The sequence below is a fragment of the Acromyrmex echinatior genome, chromosome 17, assembly GCF_024713525.1.
Source record: "Acromyrmex echinatior isolate Ae372 chromosome 17, ASM2471352v2, whole genome shotgun sequence".
Lineage (NCBI taxonomy): Eukaryota > Metazoa > Arthropoda > Insecta > Hymenoptera > Formicidae > Acromyrmex > Acromyrmex echinatior.
In genome coordinates this window covers 2,699,429-2,717,269 of record NC_141868.1, presented here as the reverse complement: position 1 = coordinate 2,717,269, position 17,841 = coordinate 2,699,429, and the positions used below count along the sequence as shown (strand labels likewise).

Genomic DNA, 17,841 nt, shown 5'->3' with positions numbered 1-17,841 from the left:
AATATTACACAAACTGTTATATCATCCTGTAAAAGACACTTTCTAGTTTGTATTTATATTTAAAAAATTTTATTTTTACTTTTTAGAAATATAATTTAAGAACAAAGTAATATATGATGATATCGATGACTTTCTTTTAAATTTTATTCCATTATGTATATTCGGAAATTAAAATAATATAGTAAATTGAAGCACCACAGTTCTGAAAATGTTCTAAAAGAAATATATACCACTAGTCGTTCTGAGCAATTTTTGACATACATAACTTTAAAACTAGCTAATTATAGATTACGGTTAAACGATTATCTGTCCGTGAGTCGCACGTCGATAATGTTAGTGATCGTGCACTTCACAGGCTTACAGACCTTAAACAAAAGATTGTATGGATAACGTTCACATAACATACTGTATGGTGCATATAACATTCGTTGTGAATTAATTGATATTGTTAATAAACGAACATAAAAAAAGGTAAATTTATATTTTATTGGAATTTTATCGCTATTATGTTATTAATTTATATATGATAATATCAATAGAATTAGATATGAATAAAATTTGAATAGTTATAATCAAGTGACATATATATGTGAGTTATTATAATAAAATTCTAATTTTTTAAATTTTGTTAATTAACTTTTATTTTTTAATTTTTAATTAAAAATTTATTGCTTACTTCTTTTGTATCATTTGCTCATTTATTTTTTTCAAGAATGTATCGATTATAATATTAATTGCATTGATATATTATTACGTATCTACTGCTTATATTACGAGTATAGTTATGTAAATACTGATTTATGACTATGCGCATTTTAAAATGAAATAATTCCATTTGTTATTACAATAACTTGCATTACAATAAATTATTTTTTTTATTAAAGACTAAACTTCGCGCAGTTACAATCTAAAAGTTTAATTCTTCACTCGCCTCTGCGTAACGTAACCAATCTTTTTTTCTAATATTGGTGTTTCTATAATTTTTAAAGTTAGTTATTATATTACGATGGATTAGAAAAAAACCGTTAATATTTGCTCTATTTGTGATGCAAAGTACATTTAAAATACTTTTATTTGAAAAATAAGAAAAAAAAATCTTAAATTTTAATAAATATTTAAATAATACTAACTAAATATTTATTAAATATAAAAATATATTTATTGGGTACAAAAAACATTAATTTGATTTGAACAATCACTTTTAAGTAAATTAAATAAATATTTATTTATTGTAAGTCAATGTTTAGTTGGCAGTATTCAAATAAATATTTATTAAAATTTAGGCTAATTTTTTTTTCAGTGTAAGACAATTGTTTTATATTTCAGCGGAATATACAAAAATATTTTGTATTTTGTATTTTGTATTTCAGCGGAGCGCATAAAAAATTTTGTATTCGTGTTTCAAATACTAAGATTGACAATTCATCTTATTATTTGAATTATAAAATACAAAAAATTTTCTATTTTTTAAATGCAAAATACGTAATACTTTTATGTACTTCGCTGAAATGCAAAACACACTTATATTGCAACAAAATATACTTACATTGCAAATACTATATATTTTAAATGAAAGTATTTTAAATTATGCTCTTCCTAGTTCTATGAAGATTAAAAAAGTATCGTGAATATCGTACCAAAGGTAATATTTATGTAATATTTTCGTCTATGTGATCTACATAAGAAATAATAAATTTTGTCTTATTGTAAGAATATTTTTACATACATATTTTTTGTTTTATCAAGTTCAACTCGCATAAAAACGAGGCATAAAATATAGAGCTCATAAATATTGAACACTTGACATTGCGCTCGTATTGTCCGATTACAATTTACTCATAACTCGCGCTATATCGATTACGCAATGCACACTTACGCGTGCCAATGACAGTAATGTTTCTGCACTCATGCAAACTCGTGCTGTCGTCGACTGACAATAGCATATGAGTTCAAAAGAGTCAATTGGCACGTGACAACAATTATCCTCTTTACAATATGCCCTTTAAATAAAGAGTGAAACAAATTTAATAACATCGTTGGCAGCTGTTGTGTTTCTGGATCATTCCTTTCATGACTGAACTTCTGCAAATCAAAGCTGTAAGAGCATCGAGAACAATCCAGAAATACAACGGTATAAAAGAGACGCACAGAAGTGACTCAACACAGTACACGAATTCGCTGTCGAGTCGAAACGCGAACAATCATTGAGAAGTCACTATTGCTTATTTTAAAGAAAAGAGATCCTCGCGGTCGCGAAAATCTTTACTACGGCTTGCAACACGTACGGAAAGTAAAATCGTTTCTATCATTTATAGTGCAAGGTCATGAATGATCGTAACACTCGCGATTGTGTATCTTAATATATGGAATCGCTTATTTCTAAAAACGAAATCGCAATTGTAAGACACTCATTGTAAATCGTATGCATAGTTGTAAAAAATTCAGTTTGAACAAATACATTTCACAGTTATTATCAAAGTGATTTTGTGAATTTGCATGTGTGTGCGTAATAGTCTTAATCCCAGGTTAAACTGCGATCCAAACAGAGTATATTTAACTTGAGTAAATATACAGTGCTTGTCAAAAATTCTAGAACGGCTAATTATCTAAGAAAATATGACTCTTATTGGAAAAATATTAGGTGTTGGAATTAATTCGTAACGTTTTACAAGTGATGGGAAGTACTTTCATTAATGTATTTTTTAATGCTCATGTGAAATAAATAACATTCTTTCATTAAAAAACGCTACGAATTAATTCCAACACCTAATATTTTTAATAAAAATTCTAGGGCTTAAAAGATCTATTAAGAGGTGATATTTATTTCAACTTTGGATAACCTTGGAAAGTCAATAAAAAAAGAGAAGTTAGTAAGGGTTTCCATTTAAGATTTTTTTTGTTGACCTTGACCGCGCTTTTCAAGATCATCTAAATGATCTTTAAATAAATACTACACCGCTTAATAGACTTTCTTAAGTCATGAAATTTTTATCTAAAACATTTTTCTCATAAACCAATGCTTTATGAGATAATTGGCTATTCCGGAACTTGGAACACGCAATACCAATATTAATTTTTTTTAATAGAAAGTATATATTTGTACAGATATAGAGATTAGAAATAAAATTAATAAAATCAAAAATAAAAATTGATATGTAAATCATTTTTTTATTAAACTAGTTAAATATAAAATGTTTTGAACATTTATTACAATTATTATTATCAGTCATACAATTATTTTTATTGATCAACAATTTACAAAAATAAAAATAAATAACATTTACGATAAAATAATTATATAATACGAGATGTTAACTGACAAAGATTAAAATGGTCTACACATTTAGAATTTAGAATATTTAATTGTTTAAATAGTATAGAATTGTTTGCATAATAACTTTGGTATATTGATATAAAATAAGTAAAAGAGTTTTTTAATTTTAAAAAATATATAAATTTAAAAAGATTAGAATTATTGTAATAAAATAATGACTTGTTCCTATGTCACTTAAGTTGACAAACTTCGGAAGAAACAAAAAATACGATGAAATGGTCAAAAATACGATGAACATAAGATCAAAAGCAGAAAACAGGAAGCAAAAAACACATGTAGATTAGGCTTTAATCATACATGACTCAACTAGCAAACTCTAGTTGGTAAGTTGCTTTTTACGAGTAAGAAACTGATGCTGATACGTTATTTTAAAATTAGAATTCACGTAAGTTCATTGTAATAGACTGTCTCAAAGTCAAAATTAGTTTTGATTGCAACTTTTTTTTCTTCTCTGTTGCAATTATCATAATTTATCTATAATTTATAGTCATTTTTTTAAATAACTATGTATTTATTGTTATAATCATGCAAATATATTAGGTGTTGGAATTAATTCGTAGCGTTTTTAATGAAAGAATGTTATTTATTTCACATGAGCATTAAAAAATACATTAATGAAAGTACTTCCCATCACTTGTAAAACGCTACGAATTAATTCCAACACCTAATAATAATTGTGTTATTAATAATATAATAGTTTCACACACACTGCTTAAAAATCCTTAGTTTTTAAATACATTTTTTATTGTTATAACGTAAATAGTAAATATTTTCTTACCATTATTTATTTTATTTTATTTATACTTTGATATTTTATTATATTAATTGAAATTAATTTGAAATTATAATAAGTAACAAATTTTTCGTGTTATATAAATAAGCAATCATGTTGTTTTTTTAATAATGTGTTCTATTTCAATTAGAAAATGCACAGGAAATATACATATATAACAACATATGCAACTGTTGTAGCCAACAATTATTAGGTGTTGGAATTAATTCGTAGCGTTTTTAATGAAAGAATGTTATTTATTTCACATGAGCATTAAAAAATACATTAATGAAAGTACTTCCCATCACTTGTAAAACGCTACGAATTAATTCCAACACCTAATACAATAAAATAATATATGGATATATGTTTATATACAAAAAAATATGTTTATATATATATATATATATATATATATATTAGTTTATATATATTAGCATTTTGAAATTATTGAAGAATATAGTAACAGCCTAGTAATTGCAGATTAACAATCTGAAGATTGGTTTCGAATAGTTAATAACCTGACAATTGCGAAAATGTTTCGGAGTTATTTTCTTCCGGAAGATTGCGAAAATGCAATGTTGCAGAAGTCAAATAAAAGTAAAACGTTTCACTAGTTGCAAAAACGCGAATGAATTGCAAAGGCTACGCTGAAATCAAGAAATTTATAAAATACGATCGGTCACCATCTGCATTTGATTGTATAGTACTCGATGTAGACTGACTAATTAATTTGACTGATTAATTAAAGTTCTTGTCAAAAAATCAGTAAAAGATCGATATAATATCCATACAGATATATAAAGATAATATACGAAATCCAGACATTTTTCTCTATATATGTGTGTGTCAATTGGATAACATATCCTTAAAAGTCTCAAGTCTTAACTGAAATATACATTATAAAATATGCAGATTAACACGCGAGTTTAATGATATTGAAGAAATTGTTTGACCAATTGTTACCTCTGTGCCCAGACATATCATGAGTACAACACAATGCATTAGTTTGTATATGTTACATCACGCTTGGTTATCTGAATATATGTAAAGTGTATGTGTGTATTGAAGATCTGTTTATAGAAAAGACTCATATGAGACAATCATCATGCATAGGAAAGCATATACCGAGAAAGTGAAGAATAATCCCAGAGCGGATGCCAACATTTTCAGCATCTTGACGTTTTCGTAAGTATAAATAGTAAACTACAAATACCATTCGTGATAGAGCCGATTAAGAGAAATAAAACTGAGAGTGAAAGTAATGCGATCCAGAGAAAAATTAAGAATGTAATAACTTGATATAAAAGATTCAAAAGTTTCCAGTCTAAGAATAAAAATATAAAATGGAATTTTATACATCGCATAGTGCTCTGGAAGATAGAATTTTATGCCAAAGGATTCTCTAATTGGACAGTTAATCGAGATATAAACAATTGATGTCAAGTTTTACGAGACGAAAATTATCCTGATTATTTTGCGCCATATTTGATTCTTAATGACGCAGTTTCTATTTTTTTAAAAGTGGAAAGAAGAATACAGATCACTTTTGCAAGATAAGTGAAATATAAGCGATAGTATCTTGAAAATTAGAAGACAAAAATTAGTATTCCAACGAGAAAAATAAAATTTAGGAGCCTCGACGAATTACGGATAGTTTATTCGAGTAAAACGTGTTTGATTTGCTTTTCTTCTTCGCAGTTGGATTCTACGCACTTTTTGGGTGGGTTATCGTCGAGATCTTGAAGTAACTGATTTGTACACACCGCTTAAAGAGCATACAAGTGACATTCTTGGTATTAAAATAGCGAAAGCCTGGGAGAAGGAATGGAAGGCGTATCAGTGTCGGCTGGAGCAGATAGCGAAATGCGGATCACAGAAGAAGGTCAAGGAACCCAGCCTGATGAGAGTCCTCATAAGGTGTTTCGGTTTCAAGACCCTACTGTGCGGAACTTTCATGGCCATTATAGAAACCTTGCTCAGGTACAACTTCCCTCTTTCATCTCTTATCTTATAGAAAATTTGTTATCTTAATATTTTACATTTCTTGCATTGGCGATAAAAAATAATAAAATTGCACGAATTTAATCCTGTGGAATTAAATCTTTCATTAAGCAGTTTTTATTAATGAAATTTCGGTATTTTTTGAATTAAGAATAAAGATCTAATTAAATGAATATATTTATGATAATTAAATGAATAATACAATTGTATGTTCCGAATTTTTATGAAAGAATACGATAATTATTATAATTTTGAAATTAAAACCAAATTAAAATTCACAGATTTTCAAGATTTAAAATATAAATTTTTTAACTAGTTTTTAATTTGTAAATTTCTCACATTCTGACGAATTTTCTCTTTTGATGCAGAATAGTGCAACCGTTATTGTTGGGTCAGATGTTGCTCTATTTTAACACCACAGACATCGACAAGTTCTACGCGTACAAATGCGCCATTGGCATTATTTTGTGCTCCGCTGTTAACGTGTTCGTAGTCCATCCTTACATGATGGATATGACTCATTTGGGTATGAAGATTCGCGTAGCTTGCTGTTCGCTGATTTACCGCAAGACGTTGAAACTGACTAGAACCGCGTTGGGCGAAACGACAATCGGCCAGGCAGTCAATCTGCTATCTAACGACGTCAACAGATTCGACGTCAGTATCATATTCCTCCATTATTTGTGGCTCGGACCTTTGGAAACCATCATCATCACATACATTACATTCCATTTGATCGACATCGGAATATCATCTATTTTCGGTATCGCATTTCTTCTGATGTTCATCCCTTTTCAAGGTGAGGCAGTCAATGCTTTGATCGTTTGTAACAAACATTTCTAAACTTTATAAAAGTCACACATACACACATATATATCAAGTCAATTTCAATTTAATCGGCTGAAATTAAATTGAAAATAACTTGATATGTATGTGTACATTTGCCTTTTCCAAAGTTTAAATATTTTTAATTATAAGTAACTTCGCTAATGAAAATCGTCTTTTTGTTTCGATTAAACTGTCTACTGGTAGAATCTTGACTTACGATTAGTTTTGATAAATAATAAATAACAAATAATAGATTTTTTATAAACGATAATTAATTTAAATTAACTTTAATTTGAAATCTTTCCATTGTAAATTGTTGCTTTTCAACTATGCCTTTTAAATTTTTTTAAATACGAAAAAGAAATTCTGTTTCCAAATTTTACATTTTCATTGCTATGTCTCCAAATTGTTGAGTTTCTTACTAAATTTTCCTAATTACTGAGCCATTTTTCTTCTCAATTAATAAATATCGCTTGCTAAATCACTAACAAGTGCTTCTAATCGTAATAATATTTCTAAAATTCTTCAGTGTGGCTAGGCAAGAAGTCATCAGAGCTGAGATTAAGAACCGCTATCAGGACAGACGAGAGGGTGCGATTAATGAACGAGATTATTAGTGGAATCCAAGCCATCAAGATGTATACCTGGGAGAATTTTTTCAGCTCGCTCATAGAAAAAGCAAGAAAGTAAATACTGCCACATAAACTGATTACGTAAAAAATATTTATCACGATTGTACAATACATTGCAACAAGGAAGATGATTTTTGCAACACCTGTTTGTGATAACGCTTTCGTAGTCCAAAAAATGAAAGCAGAGAGTATTTCTGTTTTTTAATGCTTGCATTGACAAAAATTAGAAATAAAATTCCAATATTAGAAATAGTCATATCCTGGGACGATTAATATTGTACGATATTTTTTATTTGAAACAAAAAAGAAAAAATATATAGATATTGTATAATATATGTAAACGCTACAAAATTTAATTTTAGGAAAGAAATTAATATCATCCAATGGGCGTCATGTGTCAGAGGTATCGTCAAGTCTTTCATCGTCTTTATGACAAGAATATCGTTGTTCATTACAATATTGTCCTATATTCTGTTTGGCTACAAGATAACAGCCGAGAAGGTGTACGTGATAACTGCCTATTATAACAGTTTAAGCTTAATCATGACTGCCTATTTTCCGCAAGGTATGTGATAATTAGTGTGATAATGTATACGATAATTACATATATATAAACATCGATCACAATACTGACGCTTGCAATGCTCCTTTTTTATTTCTTCGTTTTTACTTTTTCAAGTATTTTTTTTATCTGTCCTTCCTTCCTTTGCTGATTGAAGACATAATAGCTACAATCGGCAAATTATTATACATAATTAGTCGGTTACTCGAAACTATTAATTAAATCATCTATTGATAATTATAGAAGATAATTGCTTATTTATCTACGAAATGTTAAGTATATCACGACTATGATTCTCTGATGTATTTTGATTTACTAACAGAATAGACAAACTGATGTAATCAAATCAGACAGACTGTCTGCACGATTTATTAGTGCTATCCATTGAATTCACCATATAATTTCTCATAAACAAGCAGTAGGTCGTATACTATATAAGGAGTGGTTACTTTATTTCTTTTCAATTATTATATTTTGTACTTTATGCACTTTATTATCTTAATATCATAATAAATTAAAGTTTCGTTTAAGAATCATATCTAACGTTAAATATAAAGTAAATTATTTTATTCTACATTTTTATTTTTTTTTTATTTTTTGTTTTTTGTTTTTATGATAACCCAGGAATAACACAAGTAGCGGAAACGATTGTCTCCATAAAACGGCTGCAAAAGTTCCTCATGTATGACGAACTGACTCTTTCCGAGATTGAAGCAAAGAAGTACAATAAGGAGAACAATAAGGACACAAAAGAGAATAACAAGAATACGAAGGAGAATAACCAACAGGATGTGAAGGAGAATAATACGAAAAATTCGAAGGAAAATTTAATCGAGCAGAAGAAGAACGATAACGCAATCGTAGATCAGCTAAACAATGTCGAATATAGCATCTCCATCAAGAACGGAAATGCTAAGTGGTTGGATTATGAACAAGAAGACACCTTACTGAATATCAACATGAAGGTGCGTCCTGGTGAATTGATCGCTGTTGTCGGGCAGGTCGGAGCAGGAAAGAGTAGTCTGTTGAACGTCATCCTGAAAGAATTGCGTTTGCAAGAAGGCTCCATTCAAGTATGTTGACGATTCCTTTTTAGTTAATGTTAAATATTAAAAAATTTAAATATTTATACATATATCAAATTAAAATTTATGAATAATATTTGAATTGTTTATTTATATATCAAATAAACTATTTTGCCCATAAAAATAAATTATTTATCAATTTATTTTAAAAATATAGATGCAAGTATTTCTAATTAATTTAAATATTTACATAATTTACATAATTAATTTACATAGCTAATTAACATATATTATTGTTCTTTTAAATATTTTTTCATAGGTTAACGGCAGAATTGCCTACGCTAGTCAAGAATCGTGGCTTTTCGCTGATTCGGTGAGACAAAATATTCTATTCGGAAGAACAATGGATCAGATTCGATACGATCGCGTGACTAAAGTGTGTCAGTTAAAGAGAGATTTCAGCCTGCTGCCTTACGGTGATAAGACAATTGTAGGGGAGAGGGGTGTCAGTCTTTCCGGTGGCCAGCGTGCAAGGTTGGTTTCACAAAACATGTTAAATTTATTGAAATTTTCAATCTTTATTTATAATCTCAGAGACTCTCTTTTAATTCTTTTTATCTATATGATAAGATTGTTAAGAATCATAAAAAATTATATTTAATTTACTTAAAAATTTTTACATTATATATGTATGTATATATATATATATATATATATATATATATATATATATATATGTATATAATTGAAACAGAATAAACTTAGCGAGAGCCGTTTATGCCGATGCCGACATATATCTCATGGACGATCCTTTAAGTGCTGTGGACGCCCACGTGGGCAAGCATATATTTGAAAAATGCATCGATAAATATTTACGAGGAAAGACTCGGATTCTCGTCACTCATCAGTTGCAATATCTACGCAACGTCGGTAGAATTATCGTTTTGAAGGACGGAGCTATCCAAGCTGAAGGGTGATTCTACTGCACTTTCTATCTTTTCAATTCACCTTGTTATTTGCGTATGTTAATTACCTATTAACATGATAATATCATTGTCTTTTTGTAGAAAAAAATATACAAATATCAATGTTGATTCGTTTGTAAGCGCCACTTCTATTACTTTATATGAAATTATATGTTCATCAGCACTTACGACGAGCTGGGCTCTAAGGGAGTGGATTTTGGTCGACTGTTAAAAAATCAAATGGAGGCGGATGAGAAATCGTCTGTTCTCTCCTCGCCTCCCGTTAGCCGTAAAAATTCGCTTATCGCCAGTATTACATCGCTGAGTTCCTTAATGACGAATAATACTTCGAAACAGGATCCTGATGAGGTAAAAAATTTAGGGATTTATAAATTATTTTTTAACTGTTAATATGTATCTTGTTTAATTAATATTATTATTTAGAACAATTAAATTGATGAGTATAAAAGAAGGACGAGTCTAATTTAATTTAAAAATAATTTTTTTTTTATTAATCTTGAAATAGATATATAGATAGCCTTTTTTAGTATAAATAGAACTTTCCAGACTTTTAAGGGCCTCAGTATACTCATCTCCTTTGAAAAAACTGGAATTATCCTAGAATATCGAAGAATATTTTTTAATGAGGTTTTTGAATCAACAATTAAGTTTGAAAAACAATAGAAGAAATATTTTAATAGTCAGTGTTTTTAAAGTATTTTTTGTAAATTATCACGCAATTATTTAACATAAAGAGAAGTAATAGTTTAAGATAAACTAACGTATTTCAATAATATATTATCGAATTTTTTGTTTCCTTATTATCAACGTTGAGTGCAAAAAAAGTATATTAGTTAATTTGAAAGTCAAGTTTTTTTATCTAATGGATAAGATTTAAGAAATCAGCAATGTTTAAAAAGTATTATTAAATGTCATATAAATTCCCAATAGTAATTCTGTTAGTTTTTCCAGTAAAATTAAATAATTTTTTATTAAAATTGAAAAATTTGATAAATATGATTTATTTCCTTTCCGCATACACTGATTCAATTAGAAATATCTTAAATTATGGAAATATATTAGTTCTTAAAAATATTAGAAATTTTAAAATTATTAGATAATTTATATAAAATTAAATAACGAGTTTTATATAATTTTTTTTTAAAACGCGTGTCTTGAGACCGTCATATTTTTTTTTATCTTGGAATAATTTTAGATTTTAACAATAAATTATAATTAATAATTAATTTATGTTAATCATTAATTTTAGGTGACTGAGATGCAAACGGTAGGCAATGTTTCTGGCAAAGTATTCACTGGTTATCTCCGTGCTGGTGGCAATTGGTGCATTATATTCATAGTAGCCATGCTTAGCATAGCGACACAATTAACGGCTAGCGGCAGCGATTTCTTTCTTGCGAATTGGGTTAATAAAGAAAGACACCATGTAAGTGTATCGCTAGACACTAAGTTGTTAAAGTAATCGGCGAATTGAGGGTGTAATCGCTTTTGCAAAAGATTCGAGAAGTCTGGAATTTTACAACAGAGAGTACTTTAGTAATATTTTTTACGTTAGGTTTTCAAATACTTTTTAGTAGATGAAGCAAATAATATACTTATTAATATCAATTATTATATTAAAATAATAATATAGTTAACATTTAGTTTATTGCGTCATTTTTAATCCCACCTTTTCTCAACATTTTTTAATTTTGATTTAAATAAAGAGAATTATTGTTATTGTTATAAAGAATAAAGTTAATAATTTTAATAACTTAGTTCCATTAAATTAACTTATTACTAAATCAAAATTTCGATGCTTTAAAATTGAAACACGAAACGAAATCGAAGATAATTTTGTTCTTATAAGAAAGAACGTATGAGAAGAAAGATGTTCCCGATGTAAAAAGATTGCGGAACAACATGAATTTCATGTCGAATTAAAATTGAAAATAAGCTTGCAACTACAATTATTTTTCTTTCTACATTAAAAATATATCATTAATTACAATTCCTAGATGAATCAAACGGAAGATGGCATTGTGGGAGATATTCCCCCAAGAAGTTCCCTTACTCGCATGGAGTACATTTATATCTACAGTGGCCTAATCGTACTGACAATCGGCATCACCCTTATCCGCTCATGGGCTTTCTTCTGGATGTGCTTGCGGGCCTCAATGTGCTTGCACGATCGCATGTTTCGCAGCATTAGTCGCGCCACTATGCGATTCTTCAATGCCAACACGTCGGGACGTATACTCAATCGCTTCTCCAAGGATATAGGCGCGATAGACGAGATGCTGCCTATCGCGTTTATTGATTCTATCCAGATCGGTATGTCGCTGGTAACCGCCATCATCGTGATCACTATCGCAAACGTGTGGCTGCTGATACCTACGGTGATTGTCAGCATTGTCTTTTATTACCTGAGAATCTTTTATCTGGCCACTAGTTATAGCGTTAAGCGTCTCGAAAGCATCAGTAAGTATTTTCAGCTTGTCTTTCTAGAATAGAGACAGCTTTCTCGATAGATTAAGATAGATTCGATCGCAGATTGAAATCAAGTCTCTTGAATTGACGATGGATGTCAATTCTTCGATTAAAATGAGTGGAATTTCTAACTTTCTTTAGCCCGTTCGCCGATCTTCGCTCACCTGAGCGCGACTCTTCGAGGACTACCGACGATCCGTGCGTTTGGAATGGAAGCGACTCTTACGAAGGAGTTTGATAATTATCAGGATATCCATTCGTCCGCGTGGTACATCTTCATCGCATCCTCCCGCGCCTTTGCCTTCTGGGTGGACGCTTTTTGCATGCTATATATCACGCTGGTCACGCTGAGTTTCCTTGTGATGGACAATGGCTTTATGTATGGCGGATACGTAGGCCTAGCAATCACGCAGAGTATCAATCTTACTGGGAGATTGCACTGGTGCATGCGTCAGAGCACCGAGGTGGAAAACCAGATGGCCTCGGTGGAGCGTATCCTTGAATACAAGTACTCGCTTATCCTTTGTATATCTTCATATTGTGTTTGTATTAATTATGTATCAATTATCTTTATTAATTGTTTTACTTTTTATTGAAACATGAGTTATCACTTATTTTATACTATTTCAATTACAATTTTCAATGTTGTATTAAAATTTTTTTTAAGTAAACTCAGGATAAGATTAATAATTAATAATAATTTAATTATTTACCGATTTAGTAATCTACTTACATTATGAATCTTATATTCAAATATTATTCCATTACTGATTGCATATTACAAATTCTTAAATTTCTAAATTTCGTAAATTTCTTCAAATCTTGAAATCTTAGATCTTATAGCGTTGAATTTGTAAATTTTCTAATTCTTAATTTAATTTTTTTGAATATTTTAACTATCCGAGTTTCATAAATGTTTTATTATTAATATTTTTTCGTCTATCTAGATGAAACATTTGTAAGTTTTATTGCAAAATTGCAGATATTTCTAAAGCAATCTAATTTCTTTAGATTATTAAAATAACGATTAATTTATATTTTCTGCTTTGATCTTTTTCCAGCAAAGTGGACAGCGAGCCTCCTCTCGAAAGTATCCCCGATAAAAAGCCCAAATCCGATTGGCCACAAGAAGGTAAAATCAAGTTCAAGAACGTGTCTCTGCGTTATGCGTCTTTAGAGCCGGCAGTGCTCAAGAATCTCAGCTTCGTCATCTTTCCACGGGAAAAAATCGGCATTGTCGGCAGAACCGGTGCCGGAAAGTCATCCCTGATTCAGGCGCTCTTCCGCCTGGCCGATGTGAATGGTCTGATCGAGATCGATGAAGTCGACACAAGCCAGATAGGCCTGCACGATCTGCGCTCCAAGATCAGCATTATTCCGCAGGAACCGTTTCTGTTTTCTGGCAACCTAAGGCGAAATCTCGATCCATTCGACTTGTACGCGGATGAACCGCTGTGGCGGGCGCTAGAGGAGGTCGAGCTGAAGGAGATAGGTCTGGAGGCCCATATCAATGAAGGCGGCTCCAATCTTAGCGTCGGCCAGAGGCAATTGGTCTGCTTGGCGCGAGCCATTGTGAAAAATAATCCGATACTTGTGCTAGACGAGGCGACCGCGAATGTGGACCCTCGAATGGACGAGCTCATTCAGACGACGATTAGGAGGAAGTTCGAGAAGTGTACGGTGCTGACGATCGCTCATCGACTCAACACTGTCATGGACAGCGATCGCATTTTAGTGATGGACGCTGGTAACGCGGTGGTGAGTCAATTCTTTTTTGTAATCTTATTTTTTCGTGTATTTTTAATAATAACGTAAACTACCGTAAACCATTCAATCTAAGTAAGTTGAATTTGAATAGATTACGAAATTTTTCTTTTATTTATGATTATGGGAAGTCAATGCAACCATGATCGTAATTTATCGATCATTTTTGTTATACATTTTTAAATTTCTTTTTCTAATTATTATATTTATTTTTAATTTTTAAAAGCATATAAATATGTTTATTTTATGAGTTCTTCAAATTTTTCCTTAATCATTTTCGTGCTCTTTCTTGAAGTGAAATATCCTACTTCAAAAAAGAGTTCAAATACCTCGACTATTGAAAAAGAGTAAAAAATTTGCACTTTCGAATAAGATGGTAGATTTTCACTCTTTTGAAGTGAGATTCACTCCAAAGGAAAGAGTGGAAATCTGCCACTTTTATTCAATAGTGTGATTTTTTTACTCTTTTTTGAATAGTGGCTGTATTTTAATTCTTTTGGAGTGAGATTTTACTTAAAAAATTTAGAGAATGGTATTTTATTGAAATAAATTTGTTTAAATACATTATTTAACTGTTGGAAGATTGCAAAATAGTATATTTACAATGTTCAATAATGCTAATTTTGAATATGAAAATGCTGATAGTACCCATTTTATTGTTCTGCGATGTGATCCATCAGTAGAAATGATTATTTTCATTATTATGTTACGTAAGTGTTTATACGTTCCAGGTATCAAGTAAAAGATATATGTAGATAGTTTTTGTACACGAGAATGCATCGTAAATTGCGAGCTTTCTTTTCAAAATTGGACTTTTATCGTGTGCAGGAATTCGATCATCCCCACGTGCTGCTGCAGAAGGAGTCGGGCTATTTGAAGAGCATGGTGCAGGAAACCGGCACGGTGATGGCAGAGGCTCTGGCCAGTGTTGCCCGCAATTGCTACCAGAATCGAGTTTTGCTGCATCCGCTGTGTTAATCTTTCGCAATTGCATATGACAAACATCAGATCATTCCGTCGATTTTTTACGAATAATTCTTAGATAAATTGTTGAAATTTGAAAAATAAGAGGAAAAGTGCAATGTAGATGAAATTCAGTCCGAGAATAGATTAATTGTTTTGCTACGAGTTCTATCTGGATGTTCCTTTTATTTTAGTAATAAACGAATTCTTTGTCACTTCAACGTAAAACGCGATTATCGCCAATGTATTTCAATTAAGCCGTATATATACCTAGCGAACGACTGATTGAACAACAAATGCAAAGTATTTGTATTGTTATTTATTACATAAAAGTCGCATAAGTTTAATTGTTGTGCAACGAATATAAAATTTGATCGAATGCTAGTATTTGGTGAAATCAAGAAAAAGAATAAATTGCTCACAAATACGAATGTCTAAACATTCGCGTTCGGTGTTCGTTTTCTAAGTGTACACGCGGCTTTATGCAGCAAGCAATCAGTATAAAGATCGCGTAGATTGCAATCCAACTGTAATCACAGTATTACTATGTCATTTCAGTATCAGCTCGAAATATTTCATCAGAAAGAATAAAATTGAAACTGTTGGGTCAGTGATAGATCTTATCGTGATCTTATCTATAAATGGTATAAACATTTCTAGGAAGCAATTTCTTGTATATATTGTATTTACATCGCCATGGATAAAAATGTGACGCAAGTCAGAAATTATTATACTATTAAAATTACAGTGTTTGAATTTTAAAAACGTGACATTGTTTTAAAAAAGACATAATTGCATATCTAGTATAAATATGAAAAAAGAATTATGCATTAAGAAACATTTTGGAACATTTCAATAATATTGCAACAACGTTACAATGTTGCCGAAATGTTTCCAAATGTTTCTTACTTACTGGATATTCACTACTGTAATTAAAACATTGTCTCAATTAAAAATTTTAAAAGCTTTATTAAAGATTACTAGTTTTGAGATATCACTTTTTTTAACACAATAATATATATTATATATTTTCTGTTATTAAAACACAAATAAAAATTAAAATTTCGTGTAATATTTGTGATTATAAAATTTGATAAACATAACGTATATATTTATAACATGAAGAAAAAAAAAATATTTTAAAAACACACAAATATGCCTTCTTATACGAGTATCAATAAATGAATCGGCAATTGTCGGATGAGTTTATTAGTCCCTCCATCGCTACAGCGCACTATTCTTGATTTTAAACATTTACGTTTTAATATTCATTTTGAATAAATGATATAAAGTAAACGTTTACGTTTTAATATTCACTTTGAATAAATGATATAAAATACACACGAATAACCAGTATTAGCTCAATTGGCATTTTAATTTTTAATTTATAAATTTTTCTTTAGAGTCTATTGATTATCTTGTTTTTAATAAAATAAACTTGAAAAAATTTTTTTTTCAATCAAAAGTTATGTGATATTTGTGGTACTTGTGTATCGATAATAAATTAGAAATTATATTAGGTGTTGGAATTAATTCGTAGCGTTTTACAAGTGATGGGAAGTACTTTCATTAATGTATTTTTTAATGCTCATGTGAAATAAATAACATTCTTTCATTAAAAAACGCTACGAATTAATTCCAACACCTAATATGATTTTATAGAAAATTTGTTATATTAAAAAAATTATATTTAAATTTTTATATAACACAGTCGAAAAGTGAAATATTTTAAAAAATGTACTTTATAGAGGATGGGTTCATGATTATAATTAATTTAATTCTGATTAAAATTTCAAGATATCTTTAATATTCTTTACAAAAAAAATGTCAAATATTGCAAAAAAGTAAAAACGGACAAATGCAAGCACACGTGTGACTGACGAATCAGAAAATTTTGAAAAGTGATGGATTCAATTTCGAGATATCGCTAATAATAGTATCAATTTTTTCGAATTAGTTGCAATCGAAAGTTTGTATCGGCATTAAGTAAGAAAGTTAGATAAGGTAGAAAGTTAGATTTTTTTATTGCGGTTTAAATTTCTGAACAATTTCAATCGAATTTGTTGCCACAAAAATTTATTAACAAAAATTCCGGATAAAGCTATTGATAATGCTGTAAACTTGGTAGGGCACAAATGATAGTCAAATGACGGTCCATTTTGTTTCTATTGTATGTTTCATTTTATGTTCTTGTATCGTAATGTTATCGCACCGCTTGATAGGTTTAAAACTAGCTAAATATAGATTACGGTTAAGCGACACTTAAACGTGCACTTAACGCTTTTAGACATTAAATTGTATGTATAATGTCTGCATAATACTATGTGCATGTTGCATGCAATATTTGGTGTGAATTAGTTGATGCTGTTAATAAACAAACGTAATGAATAAAGCTTATTTTTGCTGAATTGTATATGACAATATTAATAGAAATTTCTCTCCTTCCTCCTCCTACGCAATAAAATCCAGACTGCGCCGTGCATCGATGGATATAAATTATTA

The 17,841-nt window shown here is 29.8% G+C and overlaps 1 protein-coding gene across 15 annotated transcripts; it reads left to right on the top strand.

Moving 5' to 3' along the window:
* Nucleotides 1-2,142: 2,142 nt before the first annotated feature.
* On the top strand, nucleotides 2,143-17,752 carry LOC105153309 (putative multidrug resistance-associated protein lethal(2)03659). Of its 15 annotated transcripts, none has more exons than XM_087415367.1 (16): nucleotides 2,143-2,399; nucleotides 3,514-3,657; nucleotides 5,178-5,294; nucleotides 5,808-6,089; nucleotides 6,479-6,909; nucleotides 7,468-7,624; nucleotides 7,933-8,135; nucleotides 8,757-9,205; nucleotides 9,477-9,691; nucleotides 9,912-10,130; nucleotides 10,305-10,491; nucleotides 11,393-11,569; nucleotides 12,141-12,603; nucleotides 12,754-13,120; nucleotides 13,674-14,370; nucleotides 15,205-17,752. In XM_087415367.1, the coding sequence occupies exons 3-16, from the start codon at nucleotides 5,215-5,217 to the stop codon at nucleotides 15,352-15,354; spliced, it is 4,077 nt and encodes a 1,358-aa protein (XP_087271493.1). In that variant the 5' UTR covers nucleotides 2,143-2,399; nucleotides 3,514-3,657; nucleotides 5,178-5,214; the 3' UTR covers nucleotides 15,355-17,752. The 15 variants fall into 15 exon arrangements, with proteins under 15 accessions (XP_087271493.1, XP_087271491.1, XP_087271490.1 ...); XM_087415365.1 differs by having other exon boundaries at nucleotides 2,143-2,502; XM_087415364.1 differs by having other exon boundaries at nucleotides 2,143-2,525.
* The last annotated feature ends 89 nt before the right edge of the window (nucleotides 17,753-17,841 follow it).

Coding starts and splice junctions, on each gene's coding strand:
- LOC105153309 (XM_087415358.1), top strand. CDS start 2,329: ATGATCGTAACACTCGCGATTGTGTATCTTAATATATGGAATCGCTTA. Junction 5,295..5,807: donor TTCAGCATCTTGACGTTTTC/GTAAGTATAAAT, acceptor TCTTCTTCGCAG/TTGGATTCTACGCACTTTTT. Junction 6,090..6,478: donor ATTATAGAAACCTTGCTCAG/GTACAACTTCCC, acceptor CTTTTGATGCAG/AATAGTGCAACCGTTATTGT.